The sequence below is a fragment of the Rhinatrema bivittatum genome, chromosome 8 (genome assembly GCF_901001135.1).
Source record: "Rhinatrema bivittatum chromosome 8, aRhiBiv1.1, whole genome shotgun sequence".
NCBI classification, from domain to species: domain Eukaryota; kingdom Metazoa; phylum Chordata; class Amphibia; order Gymnophiona; family Rhinatrematidae; genus Rhinatrema; species Rhinatrema bivittatum.
Genome location: NC_042622.1, coordinates 268963913 through 268989455, shown reverse-complemented (window position 1 = coordinate 268989455; position 25543 = coordinate 268963913). Strand labels below are relative to the sequence as shown.

At 44.3% G+C, this 25543-nt stretch overlaps 1 protein-coding gene across 1 annotated transcript in view; it reads right to left on the bottom strand.

The window, feature by feature from the left end:
* LOC115097632 (fibrillin-2-like) overlaps positions 1-25543 on the bottom strand; it is a 421199-nt gene that overhangs the window by 185420 nt on the left and 210236 nt on the right. Inside the window, 6 exon segments of the mRNA XM_029613571.1 lie at positions 572-697; positions 7603-7728; positions 8417-8545; positions 19787-19912; positions 21037-21264; positions 22032-22157. Coding sequence (XP_029469431.1) covers positions 572-697; positions 7603-7728; positions 8417-8545; positions 19787-19912; positions 21037-21264; positions 22032-22157 — 861 coding nt within the window.

Below are 25543 nucleotides of genomic sequence, written 5' to 3'. Positions count from 1 at the left end.
ACAAAGAGGAGAAGCAACAGCAGCAAGAGATGTAAGTCTGTTTCATGGTTTCCTTTTTAATCTCTCTTTTAATTGGATTTAATTTAATAAGACATTTCTAGCCTGCTCAATCTAAAGTAATTGGTAAATTACAATTGCATACATAATTAGAAAACATAACCTTAAATCTGTTGTCTCCTCTTTGGCCCCTCTCTCTCCAGCCTACAGAGTCTTCATCCTGGTTTCTCTCTCTCCCTTCAAATGATTTTCATCCTTCCTCACCAATACCTGCTTTCTTCTGTCTCTCTCCTGATCCTCAGGCTAATACTGATAACCTGGAAGATTCACACAATACCTTTCATCCTCAGGTGAGTAACACTGAGAGCCTCCCGAGCTTTCACCTCTATCCTTTCATCTTTCAGTGAGTTAACACTGAATTGACTTGGAGGTCCGCATGTTACCATCCTCAGGCAAGATGCACCCGGGGACCCTTAGGGGCCCTCCATCTTCACATACATAATAAGAGCCTGGGAAGAGTTACATTAAAGGCCCCTGAAGCCTCACATGTGGCCCAGAGCCCCCGATCACTTACCCACACATCCCAGTCTATCTGGAGTGGAATGGAATCCAGTGTCACACGTGCACTGATAGGTCCCAATCAGGTTCACACACCTGCCGTTCCTGCACAAGTTAGCACTGAGGGAGCACTCGTTGATGTCTGGGGCGAGCAGATGAAAACACTGTCAGAAAAATGTTATGCTATAATATTATACTATGTATCTAGGGGTCTCCGTCACTCCCTTTGCATTAACACTGTTGCCAAGGCTCCTGGAATATTATACTATATATCAAAAGAACTCCATCATTTATCTGGCACATTCCATTAGGTAATATCAGACCACTCTTCCCTAATATTACACTATATATCATTTATTTAGAGAATATATATATTTATATTTTATATTTATTTATATATATATATATTTATCAATTTATATAAATAAATATTTATTTATAAATTTTTATAAAAAGTTATAAATATTTATAAAAAGTTATAATTTTTTATAAAAAAAGTTTTTATTTTTTTTATATTTTTTTTAAAATTTTTTATAAAAATGTATAATTTATAAAAATGTATAAAAATGTATAAATATTTATTTATAAATATTTAAATATTTATAAATAATTATTTTTTATCTTTATTTATATATATATATATTTATTATATTTATTTAATATATATATATTTATTCATACATATTTATTTAGAGAATATAAAATTCTATAAATAAATAAATAAATATCAAAGGGGCTCCATCATTTCTCTGGAATATTAAAGTATATATTGCATCACTGGAGCTCCATCATTCTTCTGTTTCCCAAATGATGAATACTACACTCCATCCTACAGCAGCATTGTGCAGAGTTCTTACAATCCACCCCTCCTAATGCCAGCATTATTTAGCGTAGCTTTCAAGCCAGCCCTTCAGTTATGCGCAACAGAACACAGAACCCACCTATTCCACTCCCCACATTCTCTAAGAGCCCACCCCTTCCACTCCCCAGCATTCTATAACAGAGCCCACCTCTTCCACTTCCCAGCATTCTATAACAGAGCCCACCCTCTTCCACTCCCCAGCATTCTATAACAGAGCCCACCTCTTCCACTCCCCAGCATTCTATAACAGAGCCCACCTCTTCCACTTCCCAGCATTCTATAACAGAGCCCACCCCCCTTCCACTCCCCAGCATTCTATGCAGAGCCCACCCCTTCTACTCCCCAGCATTCTATGCACAGCCTACCCCTTCCACTCCCCAGCATTCTATGCACAGCCCACCTCTTCCACTCCCCAGCATTCTATAACAGAGCCCACCCCTTCCACTCCCCAGCATTCTATAACAGAGCCCACCCCTTCCACTCCCCAGCATTCTATGCAGAGCCCACCTCTTCCACTCCCCAGCATTCTATAACAGAGCCCACCTCTTCCACTCCCCAGCATTCTACAACAGAGCCCACCTCTTCCACTCCCCAGCATTCTATAACAGAGCCCACCTCTTCCACTCCCCAGCATTCTACAACAGAGCCCACCTCTTCCACTCCCCAGCATTCTATAACTGAGCCCACCTCTTCCATTCCCCAGCATTCTATAACAGAGCCCACCACTTCCACTCCCCAGCATTCTATAACAGAGCCCACCTCTTCCACTCCCCAGCATTCTACAACAGAGCCCACCTCTTCCACTCCCCAGCATTCTATAACTGAGCCCACCTCTTCCATTCCCCAGCATTCTATAACAGAGCCCACCACTTCCACTCCCCAGCATTCTACAACAGAGCCCACCTCTTCCACTCCCCATCATTCTATAACTGAGCCCACCTCTTCCACTCCCCAGCATTCTATGCAGAGCCCACTCCTTCCACTCCCCATAAAACAAACTTTAAAAAAAAACCGAGGGAACCGCGCCAAGGCCCGCCCACCAAAACGCCTTCAGCCTATCAGCAACAGCCCGGCTGGGTTTTAAATCTTCGCGCGGCAGCCGCCATCTCTCCTTCTTCTTCTCTACGACCGAAGACCTGCGCGACCGGCGCCGGAGCCCCGTCGGGGGAGGGTCAGGTCAGTGCTCGCCCCCTCACCCGGGAGGCCCCAACGCCAGCCGCGTGCCGAGACCCTAAACCGGCTAAAGAAAATAAACTTTAAAAAAAAACCGAGGGAACCGCGCCAAGGCCCGCCCACCAAAACGCCTTCAGCCTATCAGCAACAGCCCGGCTGGGTTTTAAATCTTCGCGCGGCAGCCGCCATCTCTCCTTCTTCTTCTCTACGACCGAAGACCTGCGCGACCGGCGCCGGAGCCCCGTCGGGGGAGGGTCAGGTCAGTGCTCGCCCCCTCACCCGGGAGGCCCCAACGCCAGCCGCGTGCCGAGACCCTAAACCGGCTAAAGAAAATAAACTTTAAAAAAAAACCGAGGGAATCGCGCCAAGGCCCGCCCACCAAAACGCCTTCAGCCTATCAGCAACAGCCCGGCTGGGTTTTAAATCCCTCGCCCTGCTAGGCGCCGCGCGCCGAACGCCGCGCGCCGAAGGAGCGCAACAAAGGGGCCTGCCCCTTTGTGTGCCCCTTCGTGTAGCCCCGCAGGACAGCCCTAACATAGAAACCTGATACAGCTCAGCCCTTCAGTTTCTCACGCTGGTCAACCTCCGCACCCCACATCATTGAGTTTTCAATCTCTCCCTCCAACTGGGAGCTATTGTAATCTGTAAAAAATCCCTTTAAAACTCTACTTCCTGCTCCTACACTGCAGAACGTCCAGAGAAAGTGTACTACCGCACTCAGCTTTCAACTAGCATCAGACAACTTCCTCCAAGCACTCAGCTTTCAACCAGCACGCTGAGTCTGATGCTGATTCTGACGCCAAACCTAAACAAATAAAAAGTGACCTTCCCAGGACCGAATCACCGCTAGCACAAAAGGGCCTACCCCTATGTGCACCTCTTCGTACACCCCTGACGCATAATACATCCCCATAACCATCATCATCCACCTCTCGTCTTCAAATACCAGTTCTTCAATTTCACTCGACTATTCTCTAAGTCTACAAGTAATCCGCAATCATTCTTCACCTCTCATTCAAGCCTCAGTCACAATCAACCACCGTGAATATTCTTACCTCTCCACCCTATTCACATAGTAGATCTTTAACATTACTTTTCTATAATAATAATAAGACCTCCGACCTATTCTAACCATCATGCTCCGCGGTCTACCGATTCCGATTCTTCATCACAGGAGACACAATGCAACTAGTAACTTTCTTGGGACCTCTCATCCTCACACCTATAAAGCCCTCATTCCCATCATGGCTTCCCCTCTTACACAATTGCTTGGACTAACATTATTCTCACTATATCTATTCAACGCACAATCCATCACTAAAAAAACCCCCATTCTCAATGATCTTCTCCTAGAAGAAAATCCAGACGTATGCGCCATAACAGAAACTTGGCTCAAATCGACAGACACTGCTCTAATTAACCAACTACCTACACATTCATATGACTTCTTCTCCATTCCCCGACAGAAAAGAAAAGGTGGAGGAATTCTTCTTGCTACCAAAAAAGATTTGAATTTCACCCAATACTCTGTCAACTCTTCTACCAAACTGGAAATAGGCCTTTTCAAATCAAACCATCTCCAAATTCTTCTTGTATATGCCCCCCCAGGCCTTCTCGACCTAGATGCCTCTCCTCTTCTGGAACTAATAGTCTCCCACATTAATTTAGATTCTCCAGCAATTATACTTGGTGACTTCAATTTACATGTCAACAATCCATCTCTATCTACAAATGGGAAAACTTTCATTACAGCCTTGTCTGCTTTAGGTTTCAATCAGATTATCAAGAAACCCACTCATAAAGCAGGTCATACATTGGACCTTATCTTCACCAATTCTGGTATCTCTAACTCAACTCAACCGATCTGCGAACCAGTACCCTGGTCGGACCACTCTCTAATCTCGACCACCATCACACTGGCACAAAAAAAACAGCACTCCGCCCCTCAACAACAATTCTCCTACAGGAAAATATGTGCATCCGAGGACCTCCACAACCACCTAGTCTTAGAACTACTCCACATGGACCTTTCCTCTCCAAATTCGGCACTTCACTCATGGAATAATATTACAGAAACTGCAGCTAATAAACTCTGTCCTCTAACAACAAAAAAACTAAAACACAATATTCCAAAAAAACAACCTTGGTTTAATGAAGAACTACAAAATCTAAAACTTTCCCTCAGACGGAACGAAAGCAAATGGCGCAAATCCCCTTCAGCGTCCACCCTTTCTACCTACAAAACTGCTCTCCACAATTACAAAAATTCCTTGCAAAAAATCAAAAGAGACTTCTATGCTCATAAGATCCATCATATGATCTTTGATGCTAAAGCCCTTTTTACCTACGTCTCCAATTTAACTCAAATCCAAACACCTGACATTCCATTTAACAAAGCACAAGAAAAGGCAGAGGAGCTTGCTCTCTTCTTCAATAACAAAATAGCTAACCTCCTTTCTAAAAATTCGCCCAATACTTCTTCCCCCTACAGTACCTATATACACCATAACAAATACATCTCACTCAACTCATTTGAACCAACTACAACTTCTGAGATCCTTAGAATACTGAAAAAGATGAAACCATCGACACACCCTTTAGACCAAATCCCTTCCAAATTACTCCTCCTTATTCCGGATACTATATCCAAAGCTCTGGCAGACATAATAAACTGCTCTTTATCTAAAGGACTCTACCCTGACGACCTTAAAATGGCATCAATCAAACCGCTCTTGAAAAAACCAAAGTTAGACCCAGACGACCCCTCCAATTTTCGCCCTATCTCAAACCTCCCATTCATTGCTAAAGTCATGGAAAAACTGGTTAATTCTCAATTATCAGACTACCTGGAAGACCACAAAATTCTCTACCCTTCACAACATGGCTTCAGGAAATCGTTAAGCACAGAATCTCTACTAATTTCCTTAACAGACTACCTCATCCTAGGCCTAGATAAAGGCCAGTCCTACCTTTTGATTCTCTTGGACCTCTCAGCCGCCTTTGATACTGTTAACCACTCTATGCTCCTTAACCAACTATTGAACATCGGCATAACAGGCTCTGCACTGTCCTGGTTCCACTCATTCTTGAAAAACAGAGGCTTCAAGGTAAAAATACACAGTAAAGAATCTAAACGCTACCCTTCATCTCAAGGAGTTCCACAAGGTTCATCCCTCTCTCCCACCCTCTTTAACATCTACCTCCTCCCTCTCTGCCATCTATTAAACAACTTGAACCTTAAACACTACCTTTATGCAGATGATGTCCAGATTGTGATACCAATTAAAGAATCCATTAAAAAAAACCCTCGATCTTTGGGAATATTATCTGCAAGAAATCAACTCCCTCCTTTCCAGTATGAATTTAATCCTAAATTCCTCAAAAACGGAACTCCTTCTAATATCATCTGAGATTAGCCACACCCCTACAATCCCTCCAACTAATCTACAAACAACAAAAGTAAGAGATTTGGGCGCAATCATCGATAACAGGCTTAACTTAAAAGCATTCATAAACCAAACCACTAAAGACTGCTTTCATAAACTGAATGTTCTAAAAAGAATAAGACCTCTGTTCCACATCCATGACTACAGGACTATCCTACAAGCAATAATCTTCTCCAAGTTAGACTATTGCAATTCTTTATTATTAGGTACCCCATCAACACATACCAAACCGCTACAAATGGTTCAAAATACGGCAGCTAGAATTCTAACAAATACAAGGAGAAGAGAGCACATCACCCCGATCCTTAAAGATTTACACTGGCTGCCAATCCATTTCAGAATTCTTTATAAGTCAATCACCATAATCTATAAATCCATCCAACAAATCGCTCCTCTCAACCTACAAATCCCTTTCATAAAGCATACTTCCTCCAGACCCATAAGAGAGTACTACAAAGAGTCTCTGCAGGTACCACCTTCCAAAACTTCCCTCCATATAACTTATAGAGATAGGGCTTTCTCCACAGCAGGACCCACTCTTTGGAATTCCATACCAACGGAACTTAGACAAGAACCCTGCTTATTGACATTTAGAAAAAGACTCAAAACATGGCTTTTCAAACAAGCCTTCCCAGACTCAGACTAAAAACAATTCTCTCCGATATTCAAATTCCAAGCAACAATTCTCTTTTATAACCATCCTGATAATCTTCCCCTACACTTTATAAACATCCAGAATCTTCATTACTTATGTTTTCTTCCTCATTGTTAAAAACTGCATTTTTGAACTGAACAATTCATTGTAAATCATTCACTTCCATCTTTGGAAACTTTACCATTCTACAGGTTAATACAACATGTTAAAGTTCCTATCTTTTCTTCTTCTTACTCCTAGTTGTACGTATCCTTGTTTATTGTAACTGTATTTATAATATGTATATTACATATTTGGTTCTATGTTCCAGTTATTACCCCATTGTTTACTGTAAACCGGCTTGATGTGATGTTATCACGAATGCCGGTATAGAAAAAATCAAAATAAATAAATAAAAAATAAATCATTCTATGAAATGGGTTGAAACCTGTAGCATTGTGTAAAGGAGCTTGAAACCCATCCTTCCTGTACCTCAGCACTGTGTAGCAGGGCTTGGAACCCATTTTTCTTGCTCCCCAGGGCTGTATAGCAGAGCTTAGAACCCATTTACTTTTCTTCCCAGCACTGTGTAGTGGGAAAACATGGGTCTTAGGAACACTGCAGACGTATTTAAGAACACATTCAACCACAGCCCTTTTATTGTGATACTTGATACTTTCAGGAGACAAAATAAGGAACAGTTTCTGTCCTGACACCAAAAACTGTTAACATGTAATCTAAGCTTTGGACTCACATGGCGAGGCTTGAGCTCCCCCCAAAAGGGGGACAAGTCCCCCAACTCTTGCACATTCTTGCACGAATTTATCCCAATATTGAACTAAGCCCATGTAAGATATGGCAGGAAGAATGCAACCCTGGCATAGGAGAGACCTGAGATAGTTACAGAGAGGTAATGCGCTTTGTCTCCTTACCCATACAAGAGGTACCCTCGGGCGTCAGCTCGTGCCCGGGCAGGCAGACGCACTCAAAGCTGCCATCTGTGTTAAAGCAGGTGCCACCACGGCAGAGCAAGGGATCTCGCTCACACTCATCGATGTCTGCGGACCGGCAAGAAGCAAAAAAAAAAAAAAAAGATCAGCAGGTGGTAGTAGTAACACTGGGCCTCCTATAGTCCAGGTTTCCTAACATACACATACAGGGGCCTTGCTCTATGCTAGCGGCCAGGCCTAATGTGTGCTCGTTTCTCTCTGTGCTAAGGACCAGGTATGGAGAGAGCTCTCTGTATTTCAGTGTGCCAGGGACCAGGCCTGGGGATTTTTCTGTCTCTCCCTCTCTCTATGCCAGAGACCCAACATCGGTGGCCCTCTTTTTCTCTCTGTGCCAAGGGCCAGGCCTGGGGATCCCTCGGTTTCTCTCCATGACAGGGATCAGGCCTGCGCTTCCCTCTGTCTCTGCCAGGGACCAGTCTTGGTAGTTCCTCAGTCTCTCCCTCTCTCTGTGCCAATGGAATAGGCTTGGAAATCTTTCGGCTTCTCTCTGCTGGAGACCGACCATGATCTTTTTCTATCTCTTTGCCAGGGACCGGCCACGTAATGGGATGTGTCCATCTGTCTCTGTGCCGAAAGACAACATTTTGGCTTTAGGTAAGGTTAAACAGTGCTACCAGTACCCCGAGTTTAGTGAGGGGTTCTCTTTTTCTCTTTATCCCTTGGAAGACCCCAGTAACTCTCTTCCTAGACCCCACCAGCCTTCAGATTTTGGACACAGAGTCCAGCGAGCACTCACCCATGCAGTTCTTCATCATCATAAATCCGCTCTCGTAGCCAGGAAAGCACTCGCACTCAAAGCTGCCCGGAGTGTTCACGCATGTGCCATGCCCACAGAGGTCCGGGGAGATGTGGCATTCATTAATATCTGCGAGATGAGAGAAGGGCAGGATCAGCTGCTCAGAAACCAGGCACCAAGGGTATAGACAAATGTCAGCGCTGTGTGTGTGTGTGTCCCTGTGCCTGTGTGGTGAATGTGTAAGAGCATGCACGATATTGCCTCAGGGTCGGGCTTCTGTGTGTCTTGTGTTCGAGAAGGTGTAGGGTGCCGGTGCCAGGAGTAAGTGACTGCTCCTTCAAGCAAACTTGAGATTTCGAGGTCCATATTTAAACAGGAGATGAGAGGATGTGTTTCCTCTTCACAAAAGTGGAAGTAAGGAAGAGGCTGGGAACTACTGGCCAATTAGTCTGACCTCTGTGATGAGTAAATTAATTGAATTGCTGTTCTGGAAGCCAATGGGTTACAGGATCTGAAGCAGCATGATTTACCAGATGAATCTACTACTACTTAACATTTCTATAGCTCTACATGACATATGCAGAACTCTACAAACACACAAAAAAGACAGCCCCTGCTCAATAGAGCTTACAATCTAATTAGACAAACATACAGGACATGAGACTTGGGGCATTTCATAAAGCAAGACAATGGTTAAAAAACAAAAATAGAAAAAGTTAGTTAATGAGGCTAAAAGCAAACAATCAGGCCTAATTATTTAAAAGCAGCTTCAAAAAGCTGGGTCTTTAGATGGGATTTAAACACGGCAAGAGAGGGAGCATACGCTCCAGTTCAGGAAGACTGTTCCAAGCACACGGTGCAGCCAGGTGGAAAGCATGGAGTTCGGAGTTGGCAGTAGAGGAGAAGGGCATGGACAGGAGGGACCGAGCGGAGTGCACAAGAGAGATAAGAGAGGAGAGGTAGTGAGGTGCTGCAGAGTGAAGGCATTCATAGGTGAGAAAGAAGAGGCTGAACCTTTGTGGGAGCGGATAGAGAGCCAATGCAGAGACTTCAGAAGAGGGGGTTATGTGAGCACAGTGACTTTGGCAAAAGTTAAGTGGCGCAGCTGAATCTAATCCGTTTCTTTGATTGGGTGATCAGAGCTGGATCAGGGAGTGCACTAGATTTAGGGTACCTGGATTTCAGTAAGGCCTTTGACACGGTTTCACATAGGCGACTTATAAATAAATTCAGCACCCTTGATATGGGCCCTTAAATGAGTGACTGGGTTAGAAACTGGCTGAGTGGGTTTCAACAAAGGGTAGTGGTAAATGGAGTTCACGCCTAGGAGAGGGATGTTACTACTGGTGTGCAACAGGGATCAGTCCTACAGAAGTCCTAAAGTTAACCAAACCATAACTGGTTAAATTTTAGGTAGCCAGGAATATTCAGTAGCGCACCCATGCCACTGAATATGCAATGCAAGTTAGCCAGATACTCTTTTCAACATTTTCATAAGCAATAGTGTAGATGGACCATCAAGAAAGTTTTGTCTTTTGCAAATGACATTGACATCTTCAATAGGGTAGACACCCAGGAAGATGTGGAAAATATGAGGAGGGATCTAGTGAAGCTTGAGCAATGGTCTAGAGTCTGGCAGCTAAAATTTAATGCTAATAAAAGGAAAATTGGTTCTTACCTGCTAATTTTCGTTCCTGTAGTATCACAGATCAGTCCAGACTCCTGGGTTTTGCATCCCTGCCAGCAGATGGAGACAGAAGAAGTTTTATTGACACTGCTGCATAATCACTTGTGCCACCTGCAGTTCCTCAGTATTGACCTGTACCCAAGCACAAAAAAATCGTAAAAACACCAACAAACTCAACAAATTTACAAAAACTTCCAACAAGTCTGTATTCCATACCATGAAAATTTGTATTCCCTACCAATATATCTCAGCTGAGCAGACAACTCGCCACCTCTCCACCATTGGGCGTGTCTCTGGACTGATCTGTGGTTCTACAGGAACGAAAATTAGCAGGTAAGGACCAATTTTCCTTTCCCTGTACGTACCCTGATCAGACCAGACTCTTGGGATGTACCAAAGCTCCGTATTTAGGGTGGGACCTGGAGAATTCCGCTCACAAAACACTCTCACCAAATGACCAGGATTCTGGATCCCCCACATCCAAACGATAGTGCCTTGTGAAAGTATGCAGCAATTTCCAAGTTGCCACTCTGCAAATTTCTTGTGGTAAAACCAGCTAAGCCTCTGCCCATGAAGTCACCTGAGAGTGCGCAGAATGAACTCTCAAACTCTCAGGAACTGAACGTCCCTTCATTATATATGTGGATCCAATGGCCTCCTTGAGGCACCTCGCAAAAGTAGACTTGGAAGCTGGAGAACCCTTCTTGGAACCACTCCACAAAACAAAGAGATGATCCTGAATCCATTCTTTAGCTTGAGATGCCTCAACAGAGCTCTGCATTCGTCCAAAAGCTTAAGTTCCCTTGCATGAGGTGCGGAAGAGTCCATATCAGGAAAAGTCGGAAGTTCTACCAAATGATTCACATGAAATGCTGATACCATCTTTGGAAATGTCACCAAACATTGTGAAGAGAGCTCCGATGGGAGGTCCCACCCCCTGACATCATCAGACTCGGCACCGGACCGTTAAACGGCGCCCTGCCATCAGGCACCCATGCTGAGAGGGGCCACCCACCATCCAAAGGCACCCTGCACCGTCTCAAATAAAAAAAAAAAGAAGAAAATAGGAAAGAAATGTCACCAAACATTGTGAAGAGAGCTCCGATGGGAAGTCCCACCCCCTGACGTCATCAGACTCAGCACCGGACCGTTAAACGGTGCCCTACCATCAGGCGTCTCGCGCCGAAGGGGCGCAACAAAGGGGTTCTCCCCTTCGTGCAACCCATAGTGCTATATTTATTTAAAAAATATTCTACAAATGGTCACCTATTGCTGTTAACTCTCATCTTAATATGCTTGTAACCTTCACATGTTTGTAATCCATAATGATAGCTTTATTATGAAGCTTCCTTCCCCCCTCCCTTGAACCCTCCCATTATTTCTTTGATTAGCAAATGTTAAATTAGCTTTATGTTTGATGCTTGTAAACCGTTGTGATGGCTTTACCGAATGACGGTATATAAAACTCAACAAATAAATAAATTGTGGGAACTGTCTGCAAGAACACCCCTGAGTTCAAAATCTGCAGAAATGGATCATGACAAGACAAAGCCTGCAACTCAGATATTCTCCTAGCTGAACAAATGGCCACAAGAAAAACGACCTTCAGGGTCAAATCTTTAAGTGTCGCAGTCCGAAGAGGTTCAAAAGGTGCCTCACACAAACCTCTTAGAACGAAATTAAGATTCCATGATGGACAAACGCTCTTCACCAGAGGGTGCAAATCCTTAGCCTCCTGAAAAAAACCGAACTACTTTGGGGTGAGAAGACAGAGAGTAACTGACTACTTTACTTCTCAGGAAAGCCAGAGCAGCCACCTGGACCCTAAGAGAGTTGAAAGCCAAATCCTTGACCAAACCCTTCTGAAGAAAAGTCAAGATCTGAGATACCGAAGAACGAAACCATTCGTATGCTGTTATTGATACACCGCGGTCCGCTTGTTGCGGGAAACGCAGAGTGATTCCAGGAAAACCTCCCTGAGAGACCAAGAAAATTCTAAGGCGTAACCGTCCTTTACCACATCCAGCTCCCTGCGGTCTGAAGTGATCTTGTCCCACTCCTCGTAAAATGGGACAACCTGCCCCCGATCGTCCCGCACGAGGGGTGGGCGGGCCTGACTTCATTGGGCAGGTTTACCGGCTCCAGCCCCCTGCCTCCTCTTGTAGGCCAGCCGGCACTGCGAAAGGACTGTGGACGAGACGTGGACTGCCTGGCACTAGAAGAAGGAGCACTCCTCCCCGATCCGGTTTTTCAATGGTCCTGAAACCTGGTCCGTGGAACGAAGGACTTCTTAAAGGGCTTCCTATCTTCCGGCAACTTATTGCCCTTGGATTCTCCCAGAGATTTCATCAGCTGCTCCAAATCCTCTCCAAATAGTAACTTCCTCCGAAAAGGAAGATTACACAATTGCGACTTAGAAGAAGCATCTGCCGCCCAATTGCGGAGCCACAGAAGCCATCGAGCTGCTACCGATGAAACCATGGGATTCTTTTTGACAGCACTCCTGATGTGTCCCACACTGATCAGATACATCCATACTGAATGTGACAAAGTTGAAATAAAGGAATCATTCTTGGACTTCTTCCCTATTGCTAGAAAGACTGCTGCCTGGCTCTCTAAGGATATCCTGAAACATCTGGAGAGTGATGGACTGGACATAAACCTGTGCTGTGGGCTGGGATATGACAGCACTGCAACTATGGTTGGGATTCATGGTTGCATTCAAAGATCAGAGAGATTAATCCCAAGGCGTTGTTTGTGTTGTGCAAATCATTCTCTGAACATTTGTGGAGTGCACTCATTTGGAAGTATGCCTTCATGTGCAACTTTTTTTGGAACCTGGAGAGAGTCTATTCCTTCTTTTCAGCCTCTCCTCATCGAAGGAAAATGCTGATGGAGAATGTCAACATGACATTCGAAAGGCTCTCTCAGGCAAGATAGCGTGTTCATTATGTTGAGAAACTGACCTCAACCCTGGAAATACTGTGTTATCCCAAAGAAAATGTGGACAAGAGGATCGGCTCAGATTTTGCTGTCTGCTGTATGTGATTTCTCTTTTTCAAATTACCTTTCTTTTTGAGATGAAATCCTAGAAGAAATTAATGTCACACAAAAGTATTTGCAAACAGCTGGAATCGGCCTCGATAAATGCACTCTGAAGCTCCAGGCTCTAAAATTGCTTCTTGAAGATGAGTGCAGTGAAATTGTGGAGAGGGCCATTCATTATGCAAGTACAAAGTGTGAGGGAATGGGTATTTCCATGGAGAGAAGAGGGAGAATAAAGCTCCATAAAAGGATGCCAGGAGAACTGGCAAAGGATGCTGAACTCACATTGCCAAAAGAAGTAAATCAGGCTATGCTTGAATGTCTTGATTGCTTTCATCAAGACTTAGAGATTTGATCTAAGGCAATGAATCAAATTCTGTCAATCTTTACTGTTATTCAGCCAAATACTTTGCTTTTTGCAAATGAAGACTAACTTAAAAAGTATATCCCAAATTTAACTCATATTTTTGATGAATTCTCAGATGAAGTGTGGAAACTGGGCGACTTCGGAGGCATTTGAAAGCTGCCAAAATCAGTGTTGAAGAGACAAAGAAATGGACAGCATTGCAGTTTCTGGAATTTATTGTGAAATGGGATTTTTGTGAATCTCTGCCAAGTGTGTCACTGTGTTTGAGATTGTTTTTGACTGTGTCTGTTGCTTCATGAGAAAGAAGTTTTTCCCAAATTGAAATTGATAAAAAAATGTCTTACGCTTGGCCATGAATCAGACAAGATTGACAAATTTGGCTTAACTTTCAATTGAACATGAATATGCAAAGGAAGTGAAGTTTGATGAGATTATCAATCAATTTGCAGAAATTAAGGCTCGAAAGCAGAGACTGTGAATAGGCTGATTGTTGATTTTGGACTCTGTGCGTTTTTGTATAAAGTAAAATGCAAAAATACTTGTCCACTAAATTATCAGTGTCCTGCATTTGGAGGATTATATGGAGAAGGCTGGGGTTTGGGGATTAATATTATAAAAACAAAACAATTCAGAAAATTTGTGTTTAAGATTCTTGCTCTTGGATGGATGTAAAAGACATCTGCATTGTGCCTTAAGTTTGAACATAAATGTCTTGCATTTTTCTTATTTCCAATTTGCGACAGTTCTGTACTTAGTGTAGTATTTAAAAATCTACTTCCAGGCAGGGAAAGGAAAATGTTGAGATTACTTACCTGATAATCTCCTTTTCCTTAGTGTAGACAGATGGACTCAGAACGAATGGGTATAGTATGCTCGTGCCAGCAGTTGGAGACGGATCTGACGTCAGCACGGGTATATATACCCCCACAGGAAGCGTAGCAACTCAGTAATCTTCCTTGCAAAAGCTGTTATGGATGTGTGTACTGACGCTCAGTGAAAAAGTGAAACAGGATTCCCCTGACCGATTGATAGTAGCTGGAGACCACCAGCATTCCCAACCGGAAGGCGTCGACACCTGGCAAAGGGGACACTCTTATGTAAACAAATGACATGGCTTACCTTGAATCGGTGAAACCCATGTACACAGGCAGCTGGGCGGGATGCTGAGTCCATCTGTCTACACTAAGGAAAAGGAGATTATCAGGTAAGTAATCTCAACAGATGGACTCAGAACGAATGGGATGTACAAAAGCTTTACTCCCAGCCTGGGCGGGAGGCTGCCTGAGGACCATGTAGGACTGCCCTCGCAAATGCTGTGTCCTCCCTGGCCTGGACGTCCGGACGGTAGAACCTGGAGAAGGTATGGAGAGAGGACCATGTCGCTGCTTTACATATTTCTGCAGGCGACAGCATCCTGGATTCTGCCCAAGATGCCGCTTGTGCTCTGGTAGAATGAGCCTTGACCTGTAGAGGCGGAGACTTCCCGGCCTCTACATAAGCTGCTCGGATAACTTCTTTAATCCAGCGGGCGATGGTGGGCCGAGAGGCCGCTTCACCTTGTTTCTTTCCGCTGTGCAGGACGAACAGATGGTCCGTCTTTCGTACTTCTTGTGTGCTGCCCAGATATCTGGAAATGAATCTGCCTATGTCGAGATGGCGCAGTAAACGCCCTTCTTCAGATTTCTTCAAACCCGCCGTGGTAGGCAAGGATATGGTTTGGTTAAGGTGAAATTGTGAGACCACTTTAGGTAGAAAGGAAGGAACCGTGCGAAGATGGATAGCCTCAGGAGTGATCCTGAGAAAGGGATCACGGCAGGACAGTGCTTGTAGCTCTGAGATGCGGCGTGCTGAACACACCGCCAGTAAGAACACCATCTTCAAGGTTAGAGAACAGAGAATTTTAGTTAAGAAGAAAGTAGAAATAGAAAGTAGATTGGAAACACGCTCAGCGAGCGTGCAGGCTCTCCAAACTGCTTTGGAGATGGAAATTACTGAGTTGCTACGCTTCCTATGGGGGTATATATACCCGTGCTGACGTCAGATCCGTCTCCAACTGCTGGCACGAGCATACTATACCCATTCGTTCTGAGTCCATCTGGCTACACGCTAGGAAATTGGTTCTTACCTGCTAATTTTTGTTCCTGTAGTACCACGGATCAGTCCAGACTCCTGGGTTTTGCCTCCCCACCAGTAGATGGAAACAGAGAAGTTTTGACTGACCCTGTCCTATACCCTGAGGTGCCACCTACAGTCCGTCAGTATTTCACTGTATCAAAGCAGAATAACCCAAAACCCAACTCAACTAGCTGATGGAGAATGGGGTTTACTTCCATAGAAACCAGGCTAACTAATCCAAACAGCAGCAGAGCCCGTAACAAGTTAGAATAGTCATCAATAAGTAATTTACAGAATTTGGAATTTTTATCTGCAGAGCAAAATAACCAAGAACTGAACGAGCGGACTCTCCGTTATCCCTACGCTGAAAAGGGGGGGACTCTGGACTGATGCGTGGTACTACAGGAATGAAAATTAGCAGGTAAGATCCAATTTTCCTTTCGCTGTATGTACCCAGATCAGTCCAGACTCCTGGGATGTACCAGAGCTCTCCTACCCGGGGTGGGACCCTGAGAGTCCCGCTCGGATCACACCTTCCCCAAAACTCCCAGAGTCTGGCAAGCAAAGGTGTACAAAGACTTCCAAGTGGCCGCTCTACAAATCTCCTGCGGCAAAATTTGTTGGCATTCAGCCCACGAGGTTGCCTGTGAACATGTAGAATGTGCTCGGAGACCCTCCAGGAGTGGTCGACCACGAAGGAGGTATGCTGTGCCAATGGACTCTTTTTAATACATGATAAAGAAGCAGACCTGCTAAACACAGCATTACGAGTACACGTCCCACAAAGAAACCTTCGCTCAGCAAATAAAGCACTTCTAACCATTCCCTCAGTAAGGACAGCAAAACTATCACAAGTAAGAGAAAGGGCCTTATCATTAGCAGGCCCCATATTATGGACCACAATGCCTCCTGAGATCAGACTACAAAGCGATCTCAAAACCTTTAAGAAAAACTTAAAAACATGGCTCTTTAAACAAGCCTTTTCTAAAGAGACCAGAGAATAGAGAACATACAGGAACACGCAAAAAAAAACACAAGTACACGGCAATAATCTCACAACATACATGACATTACTTTATTAAAGCTCATAACTAACATAAATATTACCCATGGTACACCTAAACAAAACTTACACTACCCAACTATTGTGCCCTTTTTATGATATATTGTAACCGAACCTTTTGGCACCTGTTAGAATGTACTATAGTACACATTCACTTACCTTATTTTATGTGCCTATATGTAAACCGTTGCGATGGTATATATCTTAGTGACGGTATAGAAAAGATTTTAAATAAATAAAACAAATAACCAATGGGCTATTGTAGCCCTAGATGCTTCATGACCTCTTCTGGGACCACTCCACAGTACAAATAGATGGTCTGACATGCAGAAACTATTTGTTTCCTTCAAATAGCGCAACAGGACCTGGCGGACGTCTAACTTCCGTAAATCATTAGACTGAGGATCAGAACGATCCAAGTGAGAGGACGGGAGTTCCACAGACTCAAATGGAAAGAGGATACCACCTTTGGAAGAAAGGAAGAAACTGTCCATAAGGATACCCCCGAATCCGTGATCTGTAAAAATGGCTCCCTGCAGGATAACGCTTGAAGCTCCGACACTCTGCGTGCAGAAGAAATGGCCTCGAGAAATGACACCTTTAAAGTACAGTCCTTCAAAGTAGCCCTCTTTATGGGCTCAAATGGCGCATTACACAAACCTTTAAGAACAAGTTTAAATTTCACGACGGACAAGGCTCTTGATCGGAGGACGCAGATGTTTCCCCCCCCCGTTAAGAAAACACGCCACGTCCAGATGAGCGGCCAAGGAAACCCCTCGTAACTTACCACGGAAACATCCAAGGGCCGCTAGCTGCACACATAGTGAGTTGCAGGACAAGCCCTTAGTGAGGCCCGCCTGCAAGAAGGACAGGATATCCGACACCAATGCCCGAGTTGGATCTATCTTGTGTTGAATGCACCAGAACTCAAAGATTCCCCACACTCTGACATACGCTAGTGAGGTAGATGTCTTTCGTGAGCGCAAGAGAGTAGCTATCATCGCATCTGAGTATCCTTTGCTCTTCAGATGTTGCCTCTCAAAAGCCATGCCGTGAGACAAAAGCGATCCGCCTCGTCCAAATGGGCCCCTGATGAAGAAGATTTGGCAGTTCTCGGAACCTTAGGGGGCTGTCCACCACCAGGTTGACCAGATCCACAAATCAAAGATGCCTCGGCCATTCCGGGCGCAATTAGTACCACTTCTGCCGAATGAACCTCTATTCTTCGAAGTACTCTGCCGATCAGTGGCCAGGGCAGAAATACATACAGTAGGACTTTCGTCAGCCAAGGACGAACCAGGACATCCACTCCTTTCACTCCTGGCTCCCTGCGCCGACTGAAGAAACGAGGAGCCTTGGCATTCCTGAACATGGCCATGAGATCCACACTCGGTCTGGACCACATGTCGCATATCATCTGGATTGCTTCTGCGGAGCATTCCCACTCTCCAGGATCAAGACGGTGGCAACTGAGAAAATTGGCTTGAATGTTGTTGACTCCGGCAATGTGAGAGGCAGTGATAATGACTAGATGCTGCTCCACCCAATGAATCAGTTGCTGAGCTTCCATCGCCACCAGTTGGCTCTTGGTCCCTCCTTGGCAACTGATATAAGACACCGTTGTCACGTTGTTGGACAGAACTCTGACCGATTTCCCATGCAAGGGTCAAGCATAAACAAGGATCACCAACCCCCCAGCTCATCAACCTCAACCAACAGGGATGGACCCACCACCCTTTGGGAGGAAGGCACGTAAACTTTAAACAAAAAAATTTGGTCTCCTGACTGCAGAACTGCAGGTTTTGCACAATCTACCATCTGCAGGAGACACAGAAATACAAGAGGCAAAACCCAGGAGTCTAGACTGATCCGGGTACATACAGGGAACTGCAGGTGGCACAAGTGATTATGTAGCAGTGTCAGTAAAACATCTCTGTCTCCAACTGCTGGCAGGAATGCAAAACCAAGGAGTCTGGACTGATCTGGGTATGGTACAGGGAATGCAGGTCATGTATTTGGACTGCAAAAACCCAAGGGAGTGGTATAATATAGAGGGTGAAATTCTTCTAAGCATGAAAGAAGAGCAGGGTCTAGGGGTGGTCATATCAGAGGACCTTAAGGTGGCCAAACAGGTGGATAGAAATATGCTTGGATGCATTGGGAGAGGAATGGTCAGCAGAAAAAGGGAGGTGATATTGGTCTATACAAGTCCCTGGTGAGACCTCATTTCAAATACTGTGTACAATTCTGGTGTCCGCTCCTTCAAAAGATTATAAACAGGATGGAGTCAGTCCAGAGGGTGGCTACTAAGATACTCAATGATCTTCAATACAAAACATATGGGGAAAGATTTAAAAATATAAACATGCACACCTTAGAGGAAAAGCGAGATAGGGAAGATATGAAAGAGACATTTAAATACCTTAGAGTTATCAATGTACAGGCGGGCAGACCCAGGAGTAATCTAAGGAAATATTTCTTCATAGAAAGGGTAGCGTATACATGGAAGAGCCTCCCTGTGGAGGCAGTGGAGACAAGGACAGCATCCGAATCCAGGAAAGCATTAGACAAGCACAGGGGATCTCAGAGGAAATGGTAGAGATTGTAGAGTCGAGTAGCTGGTGTGGACGGGCAGGTCAGATTTTTAGGCTGCCATGTTTCTATTGTTTCTAAATGGTTTTGTCTAGCTAAATTCTGGACTTAGTCAGACAAACTACGGGTTTTGAAAATCTCAGTTTCATTGCCCCCCTGACTTATCCAGTTAAGTAGTTAAGCCATCTAAAAACTTAGCTGGATAAGTCAGGGGTGGTGTAAGGCATTCCAGGTTGGAGCGATGTTATCTGGCTGACAACACCAGCATTCAGCATTATGTGGCAAGGTCAGCTGGATAAATTTAGGACTGCTTCAGAAGCCCTAAAGACAGCCAGATAAACGTATCCAGCTAAAGGTATGGATAGCTGGAAATATTCAGCAGCGCACCTGTGCCGCTGAATATCCAGTGCACGTTGGCCAGATAAATGTACCCATCTTACTTCAGCTGAACCTCTCCTGGCAGAACGTTGACTCCCCCACGTCTAAAACTGCAGCGTTTACCTGTACAATTTCTCTCTTCTGCATCGAGAGCAAAGCCACTGTCGCAGACGCACCGGAAGCTGCCAATAGTGTTCCTGCACGTGCCGTGAGAGCAGAGAGCGGAGAATACCTTGCACTCATTCACATCTGTAAGACAGAGAACGTCATTAGCCCTGGGACTCAGTCACATCTGTAAACTTGAAGGGCCATGTTCAAAAGCATTTGGTCGGGTAACTCAGAAGTTATCTGACTAAATGAAGATCTGGGCACTTATCCAGCTAAACTCTAGACGATTAATACGTTTGCCAGCTAGAATTTAGCCTCATATGTTAGGGGCATACCGGGGGCATAACTGGGAATTGTTAAGTTAGCTGGATAAGTTATCTGGCTAGCTCCCATATTCAGAGTTATCCAGATAACTTATTTGGTAAAATCTGGTCAGGCCAAAGAGCTGTCCTAAAATTAGCCAGAGAGATTGCACTATTGAATATACCTCCAAAGCTAAATTGATAAACTTATCTATCCAGATAAGGACTGAATATTGACCTCTTGCTGTTTTATTAATAAATCTGAGCCGAAAGGATTCTGGCAGCTAGACAGCCCGCCCACCACCACCACCAGCAGAGGTCCTCACTGAGCTATTCTTTTTCCCGCTCTAGCCACTTACTTGATAGCTCCATGACGCACCATGAAACAGCCCTATTTATCCATGACTCTCCCAAAACTGAGTGCCTCTTCATCAAGTCACCTTGGCTCCTTGCATTGGCCCACCTTGATACTGTATGGCCCCCCTGTGGCCTTCTTACATCACCTTGCCTGTCCTGTAGCCTCCATGGCTTTCCTGCTTTGTCCTATGGCCTTCTTGTCGTGTCCTTTGACCCCCTTGGCCTGAAGCCCCCTCTCACTAACTCATGCAACACAAATGGGAACAATTTTTAGTACGTATCCTTCCCAGCTGGAAAGTATGCAGCCCTTTTAACACCTTGTTGCTAATTTTCAAAAGGTAACCCCCTGGGGTAGTGTCTCTTTGAACATGAGCTGGTTTAAATGTGTACATTTGAAAATGGAATGTTCACTCACTGTTTTACCCCCCCAATCTAAACACCCGCCCTGGGAAGGTCCCCCTTTTAACCTGGGCCAAAGGTTTGCTTGCCATGAAAAAGCCCACGTTCACTTCTAGCTGGCCAATTTTCAACCAGGCCAACTTTTGCCCAGTTAAATGGCTTTGAAAATTGCCTTCTATAGGATGAAAGAGCGTGTTGTCCCCTTACCCTTGTAAAAGGGCTTCCCAGACAGGACGTCTCCTCTGTTGGCAAATCCCGGGCCGCGGGGACAGACAGACTTGTACTCGTCGCTGCCCGGTTTTGGGCACTCTTCGCAGTCGATGCCCCAGGCCGATCCCACGGAGCAGCAGCACATGTCGAGGCGGTGCTTCCCGGGGAGAGGCGCCGCGCACTCGTCCTCGCTCCAGCGCAGGTAGCACTGCTCCGCGCGCACGTCTGCCGGGGGGGAGAGAGGAGAACGGCATGGTCACAGGCGCGCACACACACACGGCGCTCAGGAAAGGGCTAACCGTGCCGACACGGAACTTCAGAGAGACACAGGGACGGGCGTTTCACATTGTGTACCACGCGGCAGGACACAGGACATCGCAGGCAGGCAGGGAAGGTGTCACGTGATGCCGCGTGACAGGATCCGGGAAAATCAAGAGACGTGCTGGGAGGAGGGAAGGCACGATACTGTTGCTATGTGACAAGACGTATAGGGCCAAATGGTCATGGGCAAAACTTATGAACGTATAAAACTTATGAACTGTATAAACGAGCCTTTTATAAGCAGAACGATGAGAACAAATAAGAACATATGTAAGTAAGCACCAAGCATGTAACTTTATTAAATTTTCTTTCTCCTATCTCCTATTACATATTAGAAAGTTAACTTTATATAGGAACTGTTAAGAAGTTTTCATTCCAACCAAAATATAGGCAAACTCAACATATAGCTTTGATATTAAAAAACTGTTACCGTTCCCTAATGGCACACCTATAATATGTTATCTATACCAATCAACTTTTAACCCTATTTTGTGCCTTTTTGTAAACCGTTGTGATGGTTAATTAACTTAACGACGGTACTGAAAAGTTTTTAAATAAATAAACAAATAAATAAATAAATAGATGAGCGTAAATGGAAATATCAGCGCAGAAATAAAATTAGATAGATTGTCATTCCAGGTCATGCACCGCTAACCCTCCCCAATCCTTACCAACGCAGGTCCTGCCGCTTCCGTCCAGGGTCAGGCCTTCTGGGCACTCGCACTTGAAGGAGCCGGCGGTATTTACACAACGGCCATTGAGACACACCCCAGGGAAGACCGAACATTCATTCACATCTGCGTTAAACCAGAGAAGAGGTCAGTCACAGCTGCAGAGCATCCCGCTTGCCTGCACAGGGCATCCTGCCCACAAGCTGGCAGCTGTCACGTGGCATCCCGCCCGCGGGCATCGGTCGACACTGTCAAGTCACCCAACTACTTCTGATTCATCTGATGGGATCAGGAGCTCCAGAGCGGTTCATTCGTCAAAGCCCTTTCTGGAGCTGCACAATCTTTGTATGCTGACGCACAGCTTACGTCTATCACGCACTGATTACTGTAGTATGCTGTATCAAGGTCCGACCTTAGGCTCACTAAAGGAATCCTTTACAACAACCGCAGACGCGGCCACTAACGTGATTGGTGGTTTCAAAAAAATATGATCGCTCCAATTCTGAAAACACTGTACTGGCTTCAGTTTTATCTAGAACGAACTTTAACATTTTTATGTTCGTTTTCAAAATTCAAAAGTCAAACGGCTTATGTAGCCAAGGGCCTCGTTTTTTTTTTTTTTTTTAATATATTCCGTTTTTCACACTTTTTTCAGCATTTCAAAGCGGATGACATTCAGGTACTGTAGGTATTGTACCTGAATGGGAGAAAAGCCTTAGTAAATCAGGACCTAAATTTGTAGCCTCCCTGTCTCAACAGGGTCTTCTTAAGCTGCCTGTGCCATCAGAAACGAGACTGGAATTATACTCGAGAAACGACATTTTCCTATCAGGTGCCACTATTGTGCAATACACTGCCTATGCATATTCATTTTGAGAAGAATTGCATGAACTTTAGGAAAAGCACTAAAACCTTCCTAATTTACCAGGATTTTAGTACCAGCTGACATGTACAGTCTTATGTGCATATATTTTTCTTGATGAACTTTTAGTTTTAAAAGGATTTATTTAATTCTGTTTTAAATTTTGTTATTTGTATCTATATCTGTAAATTGTCTTTTGTATTTTCTAAGGTTATAATTTTGCTAACTGCTTTGATTTACCTAGTAAAAGTCAACATATTAAGATAAATAAATGGAGAAATTACTTACCTGATAATTTCGTTTTCCTTAATGTAGACAGATGGACTCAGGACCAATAGGTTATGCACCCCTGCCAGCAGATGGAGACAGAGTCAGATTTCAAAGCCATTCAGTATTCTCTTCAAAAGCCACTGTGGACATACTATTGAAAAAACTTGATTTAAAATATGATTAAAAATGGATAACCATAATTGTACTCAACCAATCATAAACACTGAACCCCAATAAGAATATAGATGCCCTGATCTACAGATTGAATGACGATTTACCCATAATCTCTTGGAATCTTTGCCACCATTCTTGGGCAGCTGTGGGCAGGATGCTGAGTCCATCTGTCTACACTAAGGAAAATGAAATTATCAGGTAAGTAATTTCTCCATTTCCAAGCATGTTGCCAGATGGACTCAGGACCAATGGGATGTACAAAAGCTACTCCCGATCAGGGCAGGAGGCTGCTCATGGTCCAATTAACACCACCCTTGCAAAGGCTGAATCCTCTCGGGTATGTACGTCCAGGCGATAGAATCTGCAGAAGGTGTGCAAGGAGGTCCACCATTGCTGCTCAGCAGATATCTACAGGAGACAGCAGTCTAGCTTCCACCCATGAAACCACCTGAGCCCCAGTGGAATGAGATTTAACCTGAGAAGGTAATGGCTCCAGTGACCACCTCCTTAATCCAACGAGCTATGGTAGCCTGCGAGGCTGGACGATCACAAGATCCTAGCCCCAGCACAGTTCGGTTTCCGCAAGTCATTAAATACGGAATCCCTTTTAATTTCACTCTCAGACACCATCCTCATGAGCCTAGAAAAAAGACAACCTTACCTTCTCGCTCTTCTAGATTTATCTGCATTTCCTTAAAGCAGTCTTATTTATTTATTTTATTTATTTGTGGCTTTTATATACCGAACTTCGTAAAGTAACATCAGCTCGGTTTACAGTAAAACTTCAAAATCAGCAAACAAGGGCTTTACATAGAACATATAAGAAAACAGTGATTAAGAACTATAAAATTAGTAACGAGGCTTAATAACGAAACTTAAATAGAAGTTATTGGAAAACAGAGATAACATTACGAGAATGCTCTCCCCCCGGATCTCCGGCAAGAACCATGCCCATTAACTTAAAAAAAAAAATTCAAAACGTGGCTATTCAGACAAGCTTTTCCCTAATCGGATGAACGTTTCTCTCACTCAGGAATGAACTATCCCGGCTTTCCAAATGAATCTTTTACCCCCTAATGGAAGTACGATCTCTCTCCCTAAAAGTTAAACATTCTTCTCTCTTGACAGTACGGGACTTATTATTTTATATAGGCTTATTATTTTATATTTATTCTCATCTAATTTATTTTGTTCGATATGTTCATACTATGTTCCGATCCTTACATGATTCACATTTTAACAGCTTTTATTTATATTTATCCTAGATTTATCCTTCTGGTTCCCAGTTCTATGTAACCCCTGTTCTATGTAATGCTTTATGCAATATTCCATTTCATTGTAAACCGATGTGATATGTAATTTTCCACATGAACGGCGGTATATAAAAGTTCAAAATAAATAAATAAATAAATAGTTTGCTCCGCTTCCTTCCACCATGAAGGACAAACAGGCGTCCATCTTTCAGACTGGTTCAGAAACTCCTGATACTGTAACATAAGTCTACTGACATTCAAATGACAGAGGAGGCAGTATTCTTCTGCATCCTTGTACTTATCTAGGGATGGCAACGAAATGGACTGATTCAATGAAACTCTGAGACTACCCCGGGCAAGAAGAATGGAACAGTACGAAGCTGTAACGCTCCTGGAGTCATCCAGAGGAATGGTTCCAGACACGATAATGCCTGTAGTTCAGAGATGTGACATGCCGAGCATATAGCCACCAGGAACGCTGTTTTCAAGGTTAATAAACGCAAGGAAAGACTGTGCAACAGCCGAAAGGAGGGCCCTACAAAATATTCTAATACTAGATTAAGATTCCACAAAGAAACTGGCCACCATAGGGGTGGCCAGAGGTGCTTCACCCCTTTCAGAAAATGGGCCACATCTGGAGGAGGCAACAGGCGGTTTCCGTTCACCTCGCCCCTGAAACAGGAAAGAGCCGCTACCTGGACCTTTGAGGAGTTAAGAGTCAAACCTTTATTCAAGCTGTCCTGCAAAAATCCCAGAATTAGTAAGATTTTGATTGCCCAAGGGGGGGGGGGACACACACCATATTCCTCTCACCAGGCCTCAAATACTCTCCAAACTCGCACATACAGTAGGGACGTAGAGAACTTCCAAGGGCAGAGTAAGTTGGCAATTACTGCCACAGAATAACCTCGCTTCATCAGGCGAGCCCTCTCAAAGGCCAGACAGTAAGACAG